This window comes from Mauremys mutica, chromosome 1 (genome assembly GCF_020497125.1).
Source record: "Mauremys mutica isolate MM-2020 ecotype Southern chromosome 1, ASM2049712v1, whole genome shotgun sequence".
Lineage (NCBI taxonomy): Eukaryota > Metazoa > Chordata > Testudines > Geoemydidae > Mauremys > Mauremys mutica.
The window spans coordinates 156,718,528-156,738,875 of NC_059072.1; the positions used below are offsets into that span (position 1 = coordinate 156,718,528).

Here is a 20,348-nt window from a genome sequence, read left to right on the forward strand (position 1 = left end):
AATGGAGAATTTTTGGGAGTATGACATCATGTATATTATTACATACAAAAAAACTATGATAAAAAACTATTTTTTAAGGTTGCAAAGTCAAGCACACAGTCGTTAGGAAATGCCAGTATTCAGGTTGCCTGTGCGACCTTAATTCAGCCCACTTGTGCATATGCATTATGATACAGTCTTTAATTACATGATCACATACTATTTTTTCTACAGGACTCCTGGCTCATTCAGGGTGTAGAATGGACAGCACTTACACAGTGAGCAGCTATTCAATATTTTATTTTTTTCTCATTGTTCACCGTGTAGCCAGCCATAGGCCTTATTTACTCCATGCTATTCAAATTCTGCTCTGAAGACTGAATCATTTATTTCTTCGTGTGCTTTTCTTTGGTGTTCTTCACTGGTATTACTCATATCTGAGTGCTTCACAAACATTAATGAATTTATTTTCACAACACCCTTGTGAGACAAGGGGGTATTAATATCCATTGTACAGCTGGAGAACTGAAATACGGTGAGATTAAGGTAAAAAATATCCAATAATTTCGCCCAGTTGGAGATCCCTAGGACTTGATTTTTCCAGAGTATTTAGAATTATATAGCACTTTGTATGTTCAGAGCACAGCTCCCATTGACTTGAGTTGTAGCTGTGAATGCTCAGCACTTCTGCAAATCAGACCCCAAGAACTCAATTCGGGCACCCAGAGCTTGAGGAATAATACATGCCTTAATAACCACTTATGAAAAGTTTGGTTAAGTGACTTGCTGAGTACCCCACAGGAATTATGTAGCAGAGGCAGAGCTAGAGTCCAGTTCTCAGGGCAGCATCAACTGCCTTAACTATGAGGCCATCCCTTCTCTTCCTGCAATCTCTTGCCTAATTCACCACACGCCTTCCAGGCTTCTGCAACAAATGAAGCAGGGGCCCAACAGACAATAGTCTCCATCACTGCACAGTCCTGCTTCACCCTCAGAGAAGGTCCTTCATGAGAACTGAATCAGGCTGGGATCCTGTGGAACAAACTGTATGTGATGATGTAATTGAAGACTGTATCATAATTCATGTGCACAAGGGGGCTAAATTATGATTGCACCAGCAACTTTAATTCTGGCAGTTCTTAACTTTTGAGTCCTTGACTTTGTAACTTTCATAAATTTTCATAGGTTCTGAGGCCAGAAAGGACTATTGTGATCATCTAGTCAGCCCTACTGTATACCACAGGCCTTAGAACTTTCCCCCAAAGTAATACTATTAATTATGTTTTTAATGCAGTTTTTTGTGTGTAACTTTCTAAATTTAAAAAAACAACTGAAAAACAGAAAATTCATCATGTGGCATATTTATTTACCCACATGGGTCATGAGCAGGTTGGAACCTTTAGATCACTGCAGAGTTCTGCCATTTGAACTAATGGAGTAATTGATAGCAGTAGTAGGTTATTCTCCTCTATGTGGACCAGCACTAGAGGAGGATGGGATACTTTGCCAGTGGATTTCACAGATATTTGCTGACAGCAGAGGAATGGTCCCAGTCATAGACTTTTTGCCCAGCAATTCCCAGTTACCTTAACCATACACCCCAGCTCCTTGTCCCCAAGCAGGTTCCATTTCTCCCTCTCCTGGCTCTTCATCTGATCTGTCTCACTGCCCCCTCTCCTCCATGCAGAGTCCCTGTACCCACTGACTCCCAGTCCCAGTTTTCCTCCCCAGTTCCTTGTCCAATCCCAGTATCCCCTTTTCCCCAACTTCTTGTCCAGCCAGTTCCAGTCTTTTCCCTGTCCTCCAATTCCTCATCCAATCTCAGTCTCCCTCTCTCCCTCCCCCCAATTTCTGTCTCCCCGTTCCTTTCCTCATTAGCTTCTAATCCTAGTCTCCCTCTGGTCCCCAGGCCTAGTCTCCCCCCATCTGAACTCTCAGTCCCACTTTCCATTTCCCTGCCTACCACAGTCCAGTCTCAGTTTCCACTCACATCAAGGCTCCTAGTCCCAATCTACTTCCCCCCACACCCTTCCCCAGAAGGTCTGTCCTGTATCCCCTGTGCATTTAAATCAAGCAGCTTCCTCCTCCATGCTGCCTGTGGCCAGCAGGAGGGTCATTGAAATCCTAGGAGACACAGGCTACCTCCTCACAGTTCTGGTGCTCGGACCTGGAGCCAGCCTGCAGCAGTCCAGAGCTGCAATTACGGGGAACAGTCCTGCTCAGCCTAGGCTCATGCATGCCCAGTGTGGATGAAATCTTCGGGGAATTTAGCTACTAAAATTTAAGACGTCTTTGTGGAGCATGTGCGAACTATGTTTGTGTTTTTTGGGTTTTTTTTCCAAAGGCTTATAGTATGGCCTGCTTTGGGCAGATTTTCACAAGAATGACAAATGGCAAGTCCCTGCTCCAGAGCATGCTGGCACTAGTTTCTCAAAGAAAAACCAGATATTTTTTAACACGGGCAAAACAACATATTTTCCTTAGCCTTGTTCTTGGAAATTACTGAAATTGGTTGAAATATTCAAAATTTATTCTACATTCAGCCTGAGACAGACACCCAACATGGAAAAATTCAGCCCAAATGGTTACAGTTTAGCAAATTATAAGCAACTGAAAACAGGGTTTTATAAAGGAAACTGTCCGGTAATCTTAATAATGGGCAGGGCTACAGGCCTTGCCCGTAAAACAATTGCAACCTAATTCATTGTGAAGGAAGAGGATTTTTAGATACATTGTTAAAACTCTGGTTTTTGTTATGCCTTTTTAACTCAAATGCCTAAGAAAAAGACAAGACAAAAATTGGCATTCCTGATACTTTTAAAGTTTAAAAAAAAAAACCCCAACGTTAAAACAAAATGGGTGGAGGTTCTTTTAGTCCTACTTTATACGTCATTAAGAAGCCACAAAAAAAAAAAAAGGCACAGAACCAATCCTTCCACCCTCTTGCTTCAGGTCACATTTAACTATAACACATTTAACCATGTCTCCATAATGACAAGACAATTTAAAGTAGTACCAAACAGTTCCTCCTTGCTAATGTTTTCAGCATGACTCCATGTGAGGCTCTCTCCTCTCTCAGTTCCAGAGCTTCCTGGTTTGTGAATCCTGTATAGGTGAGGTTAGGAAAATATCTTATGATTAAGGAATGTCTTGTCTTTACTCTCTATTTAGGCATAATATTAGTGCATGATTTAACCAACAAGAAGTCCTCCCAGAACTTGTATCGATGGTCATTGGAAGCACTTAACCGAGATGTGGCTCCAAGTGGAGTGCTGGTGACGAATGGGTGAGTGTACAACATGCACACAGCATCAGACACATGACTCCAGCTGTCATATTACTCTTCATCCCTTATCACTAGGGCCACTAGAAATCCACAGAAAGTTTGACCAAGTGCAGAGTTCTCAGGCTAGGTTGTGCTTGGGAAGGCTGAGAAGAGCAATGGAACTGTGGAAGAGAAATGGTACTGCTGTTCCATCACCAGATCCACTGCAGCTAGATCCTTGGGTTTTCTGGGAGTAGCCTGGGGTCAGGGGAGCATGTCTCTGTATTGCTCCTTCCATATTTGTTAAGGTTTATGTGGGAACAGGTACATTTCCTGCTACCTCAAAGTCTTCCATGATGGCTTTGTGGCATTCAGGGCCATCTAGCAGGAAACCTCATGAAAATGTGGCTGTTTCCATGTCCTACCTGGCTTTTTTTGTGTGTGAGGAGTAATGAAGCTCACTAAATCTTGCAGATTTCTTTAGTGGGATTTTTCGGGGCCTCGCTAAAGAAATCTATTCACAGAATATGTTTTCAGCAGTGGTATTTGTTGCTGTTTTCCCCTGTTCCTTGTTACAGGTATAAGGGGGAAGATCTTCAAACCCTGGAAAAATCTCACAGATGAGAGTGAGAGCAATGGAATTGGAGGAGGGGGTCAGAATCCCAATTATATGCGCCCCACAGACAGAGACACAGCTGCTAGTTTAAAAACACGGAGTAGAGACATGTCCTCCAAAATCCACATTCTATGTGGCTGCAAAGAAGGCTGTCTCGCTAGTTTATGTGGTGGGACAGAGAAAAGGCCTGTGAAGCCAGCTGAAACAAATTAATGGAGAGTTTTCAAACTATGGCAGGAGAGTTTTGAATTGATCCTGAAATGAATGGGGAGTCAGGGTAGTTCTCTAATGAGAGTGATATAGTATCATTCTTTTGTTTGTGTGAACATAAGCATGGCCATACTGAGTAAAACCAATGATCCATCTAGCCCTGTATTGTGTCTTCCGATACTGTGGGTGCGTACTGTGGGACAGCAGCATTCTGCATTGCATCCACATTTACCCTCCCTTTTTTTCCTTTTCTCTCTGATTTGTAACATGGTCACATCAGCCTGCTAGCTACTTCTGCCTTTTCCTTTCCCAAACTAGAGCCCTGACCCAACCCAGCTGCTGGTTCCTTTCTTCTCCTCCTCTCCCTTTCAAACATGCAGTGTGACCCAACCAGCCTCTCAGCTACCATTTCCTTCCTGCTCTTCTCCAGCTCATGCATTGTGATCCAGCTCATCGCTTAGCTGCTGCTTCCCACGCTGTCCTCTTCAGACAAAAGCCCCAACCCATGTCTCAGGTGCTAATTACTAGTTCCATATCTGTTTCCACTCTAAATCTCCCAACAGGCAGTGTGATTCAACTGCAGAAACCCTCCCCCAAGCCCCAGACACAAAACACTCTTGGCCATCAGAACACAGTATCCAAGAATCTCCCACCCACCTAGAGTGGAAAGAGTAGGCAATGGTTCCCTTTTTCTGGCTTGGCGGGCTATCACACTCATCTAGGTTTGTATTATTCTGTTCTTCACTGCACAGGGACTATGACCGTGAACAGTTTGCTGATAACCAGATTCCACTGCTGGTGATAGGAACCAAATTGGACCAGATCCCAGAGACTAAGCGCAATGAAGTTTTGACCAGAACAGCTTTCCTGGCTGAGGATTTCAATGCAGAAGAGATTAATCTGGTTAGTATTTTTGCCAGAAGTTTGTTTTTCTGTGACTGTGCATGATGTTTTCTGGCAAAGAGAACTATGAGATCCCAATTACAGGAACTAGACTACTGGTGATTGCCTGGTCAGTCACACTGAGGAGGTCACTTACAGTGTTGGTTAGTCATACCCCTTGCTAGCACTGTGGAGAAATAGATGATGTCTTTCAGTAATAGAAAGGAAATGGTTGTGAGGAGTCAGCAGAATGGCCTAGAGGTTAGGGGATTGGGAGTCCTGTTCTCGGTTCTGCCACTGACTTTTCATTTGAGCAAATACAGACAACACCCATTTATAGCTATACCATTTCCTGGGCAAAATTGGTGGCTGGATGTATAATGGTTGGCTGAAGTTAAGTCTGGGGAATGCAGATATAATATTGAAGTTTTCAGCCTCAATCTCAGCTTTGCAGATTGGACTTCCCTCTTAATGATTTGAGATGAATCTTTAGTTCAAGATTGAAACACATCTCTAAGACATTATGGGGAAAGCTTCCTCTTCTGTATCTTTTGTGGGAACAAAGGGTTTCAGTCTCCAGGGCTGTAAAACCAACACCTTTCTTTAGCACCTAGCTCACTTAATTTTCTTTTAAAGATTTTTTTGTCAGCTCTTTTAATAGGCAAGTATCAAATTCTAGTTCATGTTTACAAAGCTAATGCTTCAGGACTCTACAGGAAATTTTGGCTGATTTATTTCTTTGTGGGTTTCCCAACCCCATTAGTGGCTGATCAGTATCAAGAATCATTTTTGTTGTATTTAGCACTGAGGACCTGCTTCTCTAACATGGAATAGAAAGCTGCTCTGATGTATTTGCTTCCCTGTGCCTCTTGGGTTTTGAAGAGGATAACATCCAGAGTGACTTCCTTTATAGTGAGAGGCACTCCAATTGTACTGGTACAAACAGGGAATCTGGATTTCTGTCTCACCAGTCACATTGATGATTTCTGCATTTTAATGTGAGGAAAAATCATTAGTTGGTCTGAGATTGATCTGTTCTCATTACCATTAAATTGTTCCTTCTGGAAGTTGCAGCCACTGCCAGGAAAAAGTCTTTCCCATAGACTTCCTCAACAAGAAGGCCTCCTTGTTTCTGCTGATTACTAGGTACCCTCAATATTTTCATAATAATCTTACAATGCTGCTGCTGTTGTGAATTATCAGCTGATTGGTTCCTCAGCACAACATCCTAGGAGCTACCCTAACCACATCATTCTGCATAGCTTGCAGACAAATGGTTCATGGCCTACTCAGGCCACTTCAGACTAGGACATCAGCTGTGCCCACAACCACCCATTCAGTTGTGTGTATTTCAACTTGCAAATGAGCTTGAGCTGCCCTAAACCCTTGAACAAGGAGTCCATGTTTTGTTATGGGAGTACATGCAGTCAAATGGGAAGTGGGTAGCAGTAGTGCTCTGAGGCCTAGTATAGCAGCTCAACATAAAGGGAAGGAGGAGAGACATGAGTGCCAGGAGTTAGAGCTTGATGCCCCAGTGCTAGTGGTTGGGAACCACTGATGTGGAGGGCACCTCTTGCTGTACTATTAACAGACCTCCGGTTTCTGTTCTTGTGCCTTTAAAAAATGTTAGGCTGCTGCTTGTTATAAACAGCTTAGTTTAGATTTTGCATTTGAAGTGGGTCTTCTAAAGTTCCCTTTAACACAGAGTTTTGGGAATGGGGTGAAGCTACCTCTTGTGGGTAGAACCTTATTTAAAAGACTGAAACTTCTAATTTTTAATCATTTCCCAATCAGTTTTTTCCTCTTCCATTTGGAAGTCACTGATATCTCCTCTTCTCGCCACCCCCACCCCCCACAAAATGTCCTTCCAAATGGGTTTGGAACAGAAGTCAGTATGGGTTTGCCATGTTTGTTTCAGTGGTCATATCTGCATGTTTCTGGGAAGAGGGCTTGTTGATTTCCTTGTAGTCCCTCTGCTGGTTGACTAACTGCAGCAAAACCAAATATTTCAGCTGTTGTAAATGGTTGAAAACCAAGCCACGTCTTATTAGGTTATCCGTTCTTAAAGTGACACTGATATGGCCTGTCATTGCATGTCCTTGCATTCTATGGAAATCAAGCACCTAGAGAAAACATTTTGTTTAAGATGAAGAGTTGTGCTGAGTACCTGGTTATTTTCAGTAGCTTTCCTGCTCCTTAAAGCATGTTGTATTACATGGTTCCTAATTGTGAGTTGTCTTTTGTGTGTTCCAGGACTGCACCAATCCTCGCTATCTGGCTGCAGGCTCATCCAATGCTGTCAAGCTCAGCAGGTTTTTTGATAAGGTGATGCAAATTCAATTACATTTGTCGTTTTTGTTTTATGTAATTAACCCTGTCTGTATACTGAGAGCTAACAGCATGGTTGGGCTCCTGCTCTCACTTGCCACTTCTTGAGAGCTGGGTTCAAATCCTGTGTGAAATTGCAAGTGAAAATGGCTTTGGGTGGTTCTCAGACTAATCTCCCTTAAATTATTTATTTATTTTATTACTATTATTTGCTATTTGTATTACAATAGCACTTTGGAGCCCTATCATGGACCAGGGCTAGGTGTTGTGCTAGGTGCTATATACACACATTACTCCTGGGGGAATTCTGCACCACTGTGCAATGCAGAATTTTGCAGAAATTGTTTTTTGCACAGATTTTCCTTTCCCCCACAGAAATGGGCTGCAGTGCTGCTGGCCACCGCTAGGGGCTGCTGGACCTGGCAGAGCCCAGCTTGCACATAGAAAACACTGTGGGGGGAAAGGAGAGAGTAGATAGTTTTTGGCAGCTTCACTTCCCCGCGTGCCCTAAGGGAAGGAGACGGCAGTGCACAGGAAACTCTAAACAAACCTGGGACTGAGCATCAGGCTGTTTCTCCCTCTGGATCCCTGGGCTCGGAGGGGTAGGAGGGGTAGGTGTCTGGGCTGGGGCTCTGTGCGGCGGGGGAGGGGGGAAGAGTTATGGGTGTCTGGCCCCCTGGCTGGGCTTTGGTGGGGAGGGAGCAGAGAAACAGGAAGTGGGTTGTCATAGGGGTTTCTTTAACTCTCTACTTTTGGGTGAATTTTTGTGTGTCTGTATTGTTACAGACATACTTGGTGATGGTATTTTGAAATAAATTACCAAAATAATTGAAACGGGTGTGATTATGTAGTGTTATCTTGACAAATAAAATTTGCAGAATTTTAAAATATTGTGTGTAGAATTTTTAATTTTTTGTCATATAATCCCCCCAAGAGTAACATATAACAAAGACAGTCCCTGCCCTGAAAAGCTTTTCAGTCTAATACTGGTCTGCATTACAGACTTGCCAAAGAGTTTGTTAGTTAAACTTAACTAAGTCACATTTTAGATGAGACTGAAGACTCTGACAGCAGAGATTGTGTAAGTCATTATTGAGTTTTGTGGTCTGAGTTATGTGGGGACCCCAAAACATGAAAAAATTAAGCGGTGAATGGGAAATGTTCTGTTGGTCCCTACTGCACAATGCCTGACTCCTAGCTAGTTCTACTCCACTAATCATCCCTGCTTCTTGAAATTCACCCATGGAAACAGAATGAGTGTGGGGGCTGGAGTTTGGATTTGATGTCTGATTCTGGCCTTTTGCTCCTTGAGCCAGGAGCACTGCAGAAGCAGCAAAAATTGGGGAGTGGTAAATAACGAAGACGGTAGGTCACAGATACATCATGATCTGGATGGTTTGGTAATCTGGGTGCCAGCAAACACTACACATTTTTAGAGGGCTAAATGTAAATATTTAGGAACACCTAAATATTTAGGTGGCCTGTATTTACGAATACAGGCCACCTAAGTTCCCTCTAATCTGCACGGTTGCACAGCAGGCTATCAAGGGCCGTGCAGGCGCGTAGCCACAAGGGTCTAGACTGGAGCGGGGAGAGGCGCTTCTCCCCCAGCTCCAGCCCTGGAGCTGCCGCAGCCAGGGAGAGGAGCCTCTCCCTGGGCCCCAGCAGCCTGCACCCCAAACACCTCATCTCCAGCCTCACCCCAGAGCACACCCCCCCAGCCAGAGCTCTGACACACACAACCCCCGCACCCCAATCCTCTGTCCTACCCCTGAGCCCCCTCCCGCACCCCAACCTCCTCATCCTCGGCCCCACCTCACAGCCTGCAGCCAGAGCCCTCACTTCCCTGTAACCCAACCCTCTGCTTGAGCCCCCTCCCACACTCTGAACCCCTTGGCCCCACCCCTGCCACACATCACCTCCATATTGGTGCACGTAAAATTTATTCTGCACGTGGATGTAAAAAATTAGAGGGAACATTGCGGGCCATAATTACAGGAGGGGAATTCTGTTCTGAGAAGCAGTGACTCTGAAAAAGATTTGGGGTCATGGTGGATAAAGAGCTGAACATGAGCTCCCAGTGCAACGATGTGGCCAAATCCTTGGGTGCATAAGCAGGAATCTCAAAATTGAGAGATTATTTTATCTCTGAATTTCACTCTGGTGCAACCACTGCTGGAATACTGTGTCCTGTTTTGGTGTCCACAATCAAAGAAGGATAGAGAGAGTTCAGAGAGATATGAGAATGATTAAAGGATTCGAAAACATGTCTTACAGTAATAGACTCAAGGAGCTTGATTTAGTTAGTTTAACAAATAGAAGGTTAAGGGGTGACTTGATTACAGTCTATAAGTACCTACGTGGAGAGCAAATATTTAATAATGGTCTCTTCAGTCTAGCACTAAAGTGAGTGCTAAATGTAGATGCCCAACTCTGCTATTTCTGGTTAAAACAAACCTGGGGGAATAAAACTTAGTGCTTTATTTCCCACCTATCTTCCCCAGAGAAAAAACGTCAGAAGTAAATCTGGAAATAGCCAAATTGGAAGTGGGAATACTTTGGTCAAGGCACTTAGTGCTCCCTGGGGAGGGGATGGAGATGGCAATGGGGAGCCAGAATTTGGCCAGGATTTTTTTTTTTAAGGGAGTGGGCGGGGATAGGGATTTGCAGTAGAGCAATATGAGCTGCTGCTTCTTGCCCCTTGTAGTGAGGGTACTGCATCCACAGCATCCTCCAGCACAGGCAGTCTGGAGTCAGGATTTGTCATTTTGAGAATGGAGTATCCCAATTGTTGATGTCTTTAAAATGTTAATCGCATTATGATGGTATGTATATGCCACACCAGCTAAATTCTTTCTCTCATTGCATCCCCCAGGTCATAGAGAAGAGATACTTGTCACGAGATGGTAATCAGGTCTGTGGACTTTTTTTTTTACAATGCTACCTGTGGGTTTTGTTGGCTGACAAATATGGGCCCTGACATAGGAGATTGTGGTTCAAATGCTAGTGATGATCGGTAGTTGGATGCATGGGAAAGATGGTGCCAGTTTTTACAAGCTTTACCCACAATCTGGATGTTTTGGCTATAAAATAAGCAGTGAAATAACTAACAATATTGACATTTAAATTGCCACCACTGGGAATCAGATGAAATTGAGAGGAAAGAGGGCTCAGTTAGCAACTCTCTCAGAGCTGTTGTTTCAGGCTGTTTTCTACAGAATCACATGGCACCATTTTGAATCACAATCAAAAAGTTTTCTTCACAACCTGGGCTAACAATGTACATTTTGTAATGATAATTTCTGCTGCAGCTGGTGGAACTAATAGAGAAGTGCCAGGATGGTACCAGCTTAGTTGGACCCTGAACGCTTAACTAATTAATAAAAAAAAAGTTTTGGAAGCACTAAGTAGAATCTGGGACCTGGACTCTCCCACCTAGGACAAGTCACTTCATCCTTCTGAGCCTCACAGTGTTTCCATCTGTAAAATGAGGGAGAATAATAATACCTTGCTCTTAAATAGCACTTTCTATCAGTCGATTACAAGGCAGGGTAGTATCCTTATCCCCATTTTACAGCTGGGGAGACTGAAGCACCTATGAGAGTGACTTGTCACCTAGTAGGCTAGTGGCTGAGCTGGGAATACAACCCAGGACTGACCTACCTCAGAGAAGTGTAGCAAAGACACTGAATTTCTAATCCCCCTGGTTCCACCCAGGCCCTGCCCCCACTCCACCCCTTCCCGCAATGCTCCACCTCCGCCCTGCCTTCTTCCCGCCCTGCCTCTTCCTCACCCAGTTCCACCCCCTCCCACAAGTGCGCTGCACCCTCACTCACCCCCCCCATCCCACCAGCGCCTCCTGACGCCGCAAAACAGCTGATCCGCAGCAGGCAATAGGTGCTGGGAGGGAGGGGGAGGCATTGATCAGTGGGGCCCGCCAGCGGGCAGGAGGCGCTGAGTGCGGGGGGTGGCGGGGAGCTGATAGCAGGGCTGCTGGTGGGTGCTGACAACCCACCATATTTTTCCCATGGGTGCTCCAGCCCCGGAGCACCCATGGAGTTGGCGCCTATGAATTATAGTGAGGTTTAATTCATTCATGTTAGTGAAATGGTTGCATATTATAGTAACAAACGTCATAGAAAAACACGTATACTAAAAAACTGTACAGTGCTTTCTTCCTTTTAGGGAGGGAGAAAAAGTGAAAATGAAAGCCGGAAGTGTATTATTTCAATTTTTCATGAGAATTTTTTATCTGAATTTTTTAAACCAAATCTGTTTTCTCCTATTTCAATCCTGAAAGGCTTTTTTCCTCTGGTAAAAGAGACTCTCTGTTCCATGAAGATAATAGCTTAATGCAGGAGCCTGTTTTGGTTTGTCTGTTGTTTTAAAGCCATGATGCAAGATTACATTATTGTGTATGATAGGTTTTAGTGGCTAACGGAGGATTAACTTTCTGTGCTTTATGGCCAAGGGCCAAAGATTACACCCACTGCCAACTACTCTGATCTGCTCCCTTGTTGACAGCGCAGAAGCTTAAACAAGTCAACATACGTATTGTAGAGAAACAAACCCAACAAGGACTTAGGAGCTTCAGTACACCCCCAAGTGTTGTGTTTGATCTGCTTCTTGTACATATAATAAATGGGCTTCATAGTATTCTGCAGTGGGATCTGTTCTTCCCACTCATGCTTTGAGGAATTTACATGGTAAAACTCTCCTAAGCATGGATGGAAGAATAGACCCTAAACATATGTTGTGGGTTTTTTTAAATCATGCCTCAGCATATGCATCTTGCCTTTAGCTTGCAGCCATAGCATCAGTCAGATCTCAGAATGTGGTCAGACCGACCTGGCATTGGTGGGGAAACCTCCACAGAACACAGAGGATGCTCTAGGAAATGTGCTGTTGATTCTGGTTGCTGCATTCTGCCTTCTGAGTCAATAGTGGACTAACACCCAAGTGTAGTGCTGGGATGCCGTGCTATCTTTTAGTTGAGATATAACAACTACAAGTGAGGTAGACCTCAGTTTTAAGGATCCCATAGCACTTTTGACAAAAGTTTGATTTGTAGCCCTGGGGTGCTTCTACATTTGAACTCTAATAATTACGTTTTGCCTCTGTGGCTTCCCATTGTAGTTTTAATTGGATATGCTATTCTTAACTGTTGTATAGAGTTGCCTAGTTTCACTCCAGAGCTGACTGCATTTTAGTGATGGGCAAAGTAATCCCTATCCATCCACTTTGTCTATCACTGTAAGTTTGTGAAGCACTTTGAGTTGAAAGGCCCTAAGTCTTACACTTCTCCAGTGAATTGACATTTCTGCTAAGATCTGTGGCTTTCTCAGGGCTTGCCTACACTTGAATGGTTCAGTGGCACAGCTGCACTGTTACAGCTGTGTGGCAGTAGCACTTCAGTGAAGATGCTGCCTATGTCGACAGGAGAGGTTCTTCCATCGGCATAGGTAATCCATCTCCCCAAGAAGCAGTAGCTAGGTCAATGGGACAGTTCTCCTGTCAGCTTAGCGCTGTCTATAATAGGAGATAGGTCGCTTTAACTGTCGCTCAGGGGTGTGGATTTTTCACACCCCTGAGCAAACTAATTATACTGACCTAATTCCCTAGTGTAGACCAGGCTTCGGTCTACCATTGTAGGGTATAACCCCAGCAGGCTGTTTTATTGTGAAGTCTAAATTACCTTGCCGCCCACTCCGTTTTCAGATGTACTGCTTTTGGCCAGTTCTGATATTTTTCTTGATTGGTGCTTTTATACAGTAGGTTGACTGTCCGAGGTTGTTGTGACAGAGCAGTGAGAAAGGCTGCATGTCGTGTTGGGTGAGCACCTCAACTCTGCCCATGTGTAAACGGAGGAATGAGCTGACTCCTAAACCATAATCTCTTGGACAGCCACATGAGATGCTGCCACGAGTACAGCTACATAGTACAGGATTAAAGAACCATGGACCTCTTTCTGTTGTGGGATTGTGTGTGTTTGTAGGCACTCTGCAGTGTAAATCTGTTTGAAATTCCATTAAGCAAGGAAGCCTGTCGTGGTTTTGAATAGACTTTCTTTGTAATCACTGATTCTCACAGTGTAAGCACTAGCTGCAAAAGTACTTTCTGCACATATGCAGCAGAAAAATGAATGCCGATACCTTACTGCAGCTTTTTTCATTCTGATGGATTTCGCAGAGCTTCACAACTTGATAAAGGCTGTTATGTCAATTACTGCAAAACTGCAGCCATCTCTGGGGTAGAACACAGCAGCTGTTTAGTACAGCACAGTAATGGTGTACAACAGTTTAGAAAAGGAAACAGTCTCCTGTATACAATTGAAATTGCAGAAGGATTTAGCAAGGAACAATGTAATAAACCAAGTTGGAAGTTGGCTAGGACAATAGTGCTCACACTGCAAGTCTTACATAAAGCCCCAGAAGATCTATAAGGCAAGTGGTCAGGACCTCACTTTTATATTTCATTCAAAAGATGGCACATCTTAAGAGCATGCTGAAGCACTTGGTCTGTCCTGACTTGCAAGGAAGATTGGGATGGGAAGGAGGTAATGTTGTCAACTTGGTAACATGAATGTTAATGCGGCCTGGAAGGAATTCTTGCTGGTTCTGACATGGTGACTTATCTTCCATATCTACAGATTCCTGGCTTTCCTGATAGAAAAAGATTTGGAGGTGGTACACTGAAGAGCCTTCATTATGACTGAACACTGCTCACTGTCCAGAGACTGAATGGAAGATGAGTTCTCTCCATTTGCAGCAACATTCCTATCCCTGTTGGACTCTTAAAGGCAACGATCCTCATGCCAGGCAAAATACATTTTATTAATTGCTTTGGCCAACAGGACTATGGAAGCTACCAGTGCTCATGAAGGCACAAGGAAGAATCCCCCAAATCTGGTTTGGGGTCCAAACTCTCTCCTAGGCTTAGGAACCTTGTGGAAATACTGGATCTTTTTCAATTGGTGCAGTAAATTTAGTGTTTCCCACGCTGCTGTGGGAAACATTCTCATTCACAGCATGCACGTGTAACTTTTTTCCCCCATCGTGGAACATTTATGAACACTCTTCAGTGAATTACACTAATTTTACCACTAGCAGAAAGGGAACACTGAACAGGCTTCTCATTTACACTAACATAAAGCAAAATATAAGACTGTATAAGAAATAGGATGGAAAACAGTAGAAAGCCATCATATAAATCAGTGGTACGGCCTCAACTGGAACTCTCAGTTCTGCGTCACCCCATCTCAAAAGGGGCATAACAGAAATAGAGGTTGTTCAGAGACAGGTGCTGAAAATGATTAGAAGCCTGAAAAACAATTCCCCATGAAGAGAGATCGGTGTTTATATTGCTGTTTAGTTTGGTATTTGTAGTTTAGGGAGTACAGAGAAAGTAGATCAGGTATTCCTATTTATTTTTTTCTCATAATACCAGAACAAGGGGACATTCAATTACATTAAAAGGCAAGAAACTTAAAATTCATGAAGGGAAGTCTATTTTTACAATGTGCATGTGGAACTTAATCTGACAATCTATGTTTGAGACCATAAGCTTAGTGGATAAGACCAAAATATAAATCATAAAAACATCCACAGTTAGAATAGAGTGGGTAGAACATTATGCTTAAGGGTTGGACCTAACCATGAAGTTTTGGGGGTTAGAAAGAAAATTCTCTTATGGGAAAGTAATTCCTCTGAAGCATTAGCCGTTGCTGGAGATAAGACACTAGACAAAATGAACCACTGGTCTGACCTATTACAGCAGGTTCTGTACTCTTAAATATAATATGGGGGTTTTTTTGTATTGGGAGAAAAGAAAAAGTGTTTGCGGTAATTAAATGGGCATCCCAAAGCTCTAGTATTAACGGCTTTCCTTTCCTCTCCCTCACAGTAACCTTATAATGGTTTAGCCTGGGCTAGAGGCTGACTAAGAACTAGTGTTAAATATAAATACAAATTAATAATAAATGATAGTAGAAGAAAGTAAAATATTGGTGTGAAATTGACAGTAGGCTGAGTTCTGCAGACTCCACGTTACATCTGCATGCAGCTCTTCTCTGGCTGTTGACTGGGAGTAACTGAGTGCTGCCTATTGCTAACAAAGCAGGAATGACAGATCGGATCACCAGACCTAACTTATGAAGAGTAAAAATATGAACACTTTCTACTTTCCCTCTCTCTAGCACCTTCCACCAAAGAGACTCAAGAACATTTTACAAACCTGAATGAACTAAGCCACCAAGCATCTGGGTGAGGTTCAGTGAGAATCAATATCCATATTTTACAGCCAGGGAAACAGGTACCAAGACACTGAGACTAAAGTTTTTAAGATCTTCCAGTTTTGGGTGCTCTGTTAGAGACAGCTGCAGAAGTGCCATTGGGGCACCTTTGAAAATGAGAATCTGAGTGATTTTTTCCCAAGTCACACTACAGGGTCAGGAATAAACTCCAGGAATCCTAATTTACAGATCTGAGCTTTTAACCGTGAGACTGTTGTCTTCTAAAATGAATCACTGAAGTCCCTGAATTAGTTGTGGTATGTTCAGTGAAACCATAGGTTTGATTATGAAGAGAGCACACAATAGATTCCAAATTTAGCCTCTCAATATCACATTTAAGAGTGACAAGATGGGAGTCCCTAAGCAAAAGCTTTGTGCCCTGCTGATGTACCAGCCTTTTTCTCAGCAAGGATGGCTCAGCAGTTTTACTTCTGTTCCCAGGGGTTGTGGCTCCTTTCCAGTTGATAAACCAGTGGTCTGATTGGGAATGGCAAACTTCATGCATCTATTCCTTATGTATAAATCAAGTTGCAGGAGCAATGTAGGGAAGGAGTATGATTGAGTGGTTAGAGCACAAAACTGGAAGTCAGGAGTTTTAGTTTCTGTTCCCACCTCCCTTGCAAGTCTTGAGAAAGTCACATCACCTGTCTGTCTCTGTTTCCTCACCTTTAAGATGATGGTCATTCTTCACAAGATGATCTGAGGATTAATTAGGCTGAAATGCTCCCCACTTCTTCTGTGAGCAGAAAGGAGCAAAAACCTGCAGAAGGGGACAAGCGGGTTAGGCGCCTGCTCTGTGCCTTACTTTCTCTCTCACCCTGTGGAAATCCCTCTACAGCAACTGGGATCCACAGTGTTTGAGGTGTTGTGGGCTGGTGGGAGCCACTTTCTGTTGCATCTGATAGCAGATAAATTACTGCTGCAAGTAGTAGTAACAAGTTCTGCCTGCAACCAGGGCTCAGATTGGGGGAAAACTAGTTATGGAACTCTCCGAAGCTCCGCCCGCCGCCAAAGGGCTGCCCGCTCATCACACCAAAACAAGACATTCCCAGATTACAGATTATCACACTGTGATCATCCCTCTCCTTTCTGTTGTGTTTTTATAAATAGTTAAGTAGGCTTAGTTATTGTTAGGCTTTGATGTCAGCAGCCAGTTGAGATTTACACCTCTCAGCCTGAAACATCAGGTCTATCTGCAGATTAAGGGAGCCATCACTATGTTGGTTTACACTTGCTGCACATTTGGAAGGTTTCTTACTAGCTAGAGAGTTGGGTTGGTTGGTGGGTTTTTTTTATAATTAAGTCTTAGATTCTAGAGTAAAAGATGGCAGCTGCTAAAGGGATGGATTCCTCAGTAGCTGTGAGCTAGCTCAGTGTGACCACTCCCTACACCCTCTGCGTATGGTGCCTGCTTAAAGGTAGCACAGCTCACGGGACCCTCATTGGCAAGTGGCCAGAGCAACATCACAAAGGGGCCAACCCACAACAGGACTGGGGATTCCATTGTCTGAACGAGGTCTCAAACCTTTTCAGACTGTCCACTGCTTAGGAAGAGATGTAATGGTTCAGAATGGAGGCTGTTAGAACTTGACTTTCTGTTTACATGGAGCATTTGAGGGCAGGATTTCTCATTTAAACTAGGTTCACAGTGAGAGGGGCTACTCTGCAAAATGAAGATTGTTAAAATTATTAGTCAGAAAGGGATCTTTGGATAGCTGATGGCTTTCTTGTAGGAGGATGGTTAATTGAAAAAATACAGTGTATCCTCCCCAGAATCACAGCACTTACAAGTTAATGTGTTAATTAGTTTAAATATTAATTGGAAATGGGTCCTGTAAGAAATCTAGCACCTACTGTTGGACTTGAGTTATTTGCCCCTATTAATCTGTTCCAGAATAACAAGACTCCTCAAACTTCCCCAGCATGATTAGGCATTGTAGTATTTGTGGACTATTCAACTGGAATTAAGGTTGAGAGTTCATACAGCAGTTTAGAGTAAAGTATGTTACATGGATGTTACTATCCCAAAAACAAGCCCTAGGCTGGGCACGGCTGCTGCAGGCTCACTCCAACTCAACCACCGTAAGCATGAAGCGAGGTGGCTTGGTTCTATTTAGGACAAGCCCATGTAGACGAGCCTATATTTGTACTTGACACAAGAGCAGCCTCAGCCTGAGAAGCCACTTCTTCAAAGTGGATTCACACTGCAGATGGGAAAGAACCCTGTGGATTCAATGCATCAGCGGGATCAGCAGTTACGATACTTTCTAGTCAGGGTGCAGGGGCCAGGGGCCTCCTTGCCCAGAGCTCCTAAGAACCTCTGTGATGGGCCCTCTCAGGCACTTGCACTGTCTGGACCACCCCCCACTCCCATAGGAGTGTTACCTCATTCAAGACCCTCAATACTGAGTTTAACCCAACCAGGATGGGGGAGATGGGTGCAGGTGGAGAGGAGATGGGGAAAGAGAGGGGAAATAGGGAAGAAGCAGGTTCATAGGGATTGTAAGTGGGGAGAGGGGCACAGAAGATGGGGGAAATGGGAGGGGGAAGGCAAGAGACTGGTGGGGAAGATGAGTGGGAATAGAGGAATGGGTACAGGGGACTAGGAGTTGGAGGTGGAGAGAAACTGGTACAGAGGAAGGGGAAATTAGAGGGGAAGAGATGTGTCTGGGGGAAAGTGGTGGGGAATAGGGAAGATGTGGACGTAAGAGGGGATAGGAAGTGGAGAGGCAAGGAAAGAGGTGGCTACCTGAGCAGGGCTGAGCGGGAGGGTATTGGTGATTTGGGGTTAGAGTGTGCCCCAGCTCTGCCTCCAGGTCCCTTCGCTGCATCAGGTCTGGCTCATCTACCCCGAGCCATGAGAACTGAACCCAGACTATTTCTGTCTACTATTGAATACTGCATTTAGCTGTATGCTTGGATTATTAGCTTATTTCAAGCAGTTGGATGAAATATAAAGCTGCTTCCAGCCCTATCATTGACTCCCTGTGTGACTTAAACCAAATCACTTCACTTCTCAGCCTCAGGTTTCCCATCTTTAAAATGAATAAAACATATCCCAGAGGGATGTAAGATGAACCACTTTATCCTGTACACTGCTTTGAGTACATGGGAATTACATTGATGCTATTTTTATTATTTTACTTTTTATTATTAAACTTGATAAAAAAACAAGGGGAGTGAGGGGTTGCTAAGAGGATGATGTTTCCATTATATTTAGTTAGTCTAAAGTAGGCAGTGAAGCACCAACACACCCTTAAATCTGCACTGTCACAGACTCTTCAAACTTCCATATTGTTAAAATGCACTGAAATTGTGTGCACAGGCTATATTAGAATATATACATTTTGGATTAACAGTCATTTTTCCTTGTTCTTAGTCACTGAAGTTTCTCTTTTAGCAGAAACCTTAACTCTGCTCTTTAGTCCATGGAAATGGATATGGTTATGATTAAAGCATGTTAGTTTTTGTTTTGTTAGATTAAATTGATTTTTAAAGACCCATTGGATTTTTATTTCCTCTGATAATGTCAAAATGGGGCAGCGTTAAGGTTGTTTGGATGCATTTCCATACCTTAGCCTGGTTGGATTTATTTTAAATTTAAGCTTAACTGCAAATTTCCTGAGTTTATAATGCTTAGTTTGGGGATAATTGCAGCAGCCCTATTAGGTAGTTTACCTTCAATTACTGCTATGTATCTGAACCTTAACACCAGTTTAACATTGGTTTTGTTTGGGTCTAATAATAGTTTCTCTGAAAGAAAGTGCAGAGAGGAGCTGCATGGGAACAGAGAAGATAAATTAGACAAGCTTTGGGCATCACCAGGTCTCACTCCTAATCTAATTCTCCTCCAGTGGTTGATGGCCATTTTCCACTGAGCTCTCTTTGCACTTTCTGAACTGTACTCAGTCTGGTCTTCTAACGTCTCTGTTTTTAGTCAGGGATCCCACACGAGCAAATTGCAGGCTGAGCTAAAATAGCATTCACACACACACACCTCACTGAAAACACACTGCATGAAAGGAGTCTGGCTTCTCCATCTCATTGACAGGCCCTTTTGCTGTCGGACAAGGCAACCCAGTAACAGAACATTACCAACGTGGGTCAGGAATGAAACCCCAACCCCTCCAGGCAGCATTACCCAGTTGGCAGGTGCAGCATGGGGGTGGAATACACCTTTACTTATTTATTGTAATCACAAATTCAGGCTATCCCAGTATTAGTGTGTCCACACTCTGAGTTGCACAGGCTTAGCATGATACCATTAGTTAAACTGGTGCAACTTCTCTGTGTAGACTAAGACTTACCTCTGTGGTGATGCATAGAAAACAGCTGCCTGCTAATCATGGCTCGGCAGGTGATAAGCTGTGACTGTCCCTCTTCCCTTCTTTCCTTTATTCATTCACTCTTACTAACATCTTCATCCCTGCCATTCTTCATTCTCCCTCTACCTTAAAAATGTTTTTGAACCCCGGATAGCAAACAAAGCCATGCCAATCTTTTCCCATATTCGTTTGCCTTGTATCTCTGTTCCCAACCCTTCTTCTGTTTGGGTCTCTTAGATCCTAAGCTCTCTTGGTCAGGGATTGTCTCTTTATTTGTGGTTGTACAGCACACAGCACGTTAGCGTCTTGATCTCTCTAGATGCTTCTGTAACACATATGATTAATAATACTAGAACTCTAATCTTGACTATGGCCTCTGGGTGCTCCTATAATATAATGACCATTAATAATATTAATATTGAGGGCAGCTGCAATCTGCTCTAGGTGTAGACT

At 43.5% G+C, this 20,348-nt stretch overlaps 1 protein-coding gene across 2 annotated transcripts in view; it reads left to right on the top strand.

Annotated features, from left to right (window-relative positions):
* RABL3 (RAB, member of RAS oncogene family like 3) overlaps positions 1 to 20,348 on the top strand; it is a 37,051-nt gene that overhangs the window by 14,071 nt on the left and 2,632 nt on the right. Inside the window, exons 4-9 of one of the 2 annotated variants that reach the window (XR_006575869.1) lie at positions 3,151 to 3,265; positions 4,823 to 4,973; positions 7,206 to 7,277; positions 10,156 to 10,194; positions 13,930 to 14,098; positions 15,475 to 15,590. Coding sequence is in view for 1 of the 2 variants with exons in the window: in XM_045001091.1 (XP_044857026.1) it covers positions 3,151 to 3,265; positions 4,823 to 4,973; positions 7,206 to 7,277; positions 10,156 to 10,194; positions 13,930 to 13,995 (443 nt within the window). In the remaining variant the exon portion in view is untranslated. Of the gene's footprint in view, positions 1 to 3,150; positions 3,266 to 4,822; positions 4,974 to 7,205; positions 7,278 to 10,155; positions 10,195 to 13,929; positions 14,775 to 15,474; positions 15,591 to 20,348 lie in introns of those variants that run through there. The other variant, XM_045001091.1, reaches the window with a different exon arrangement.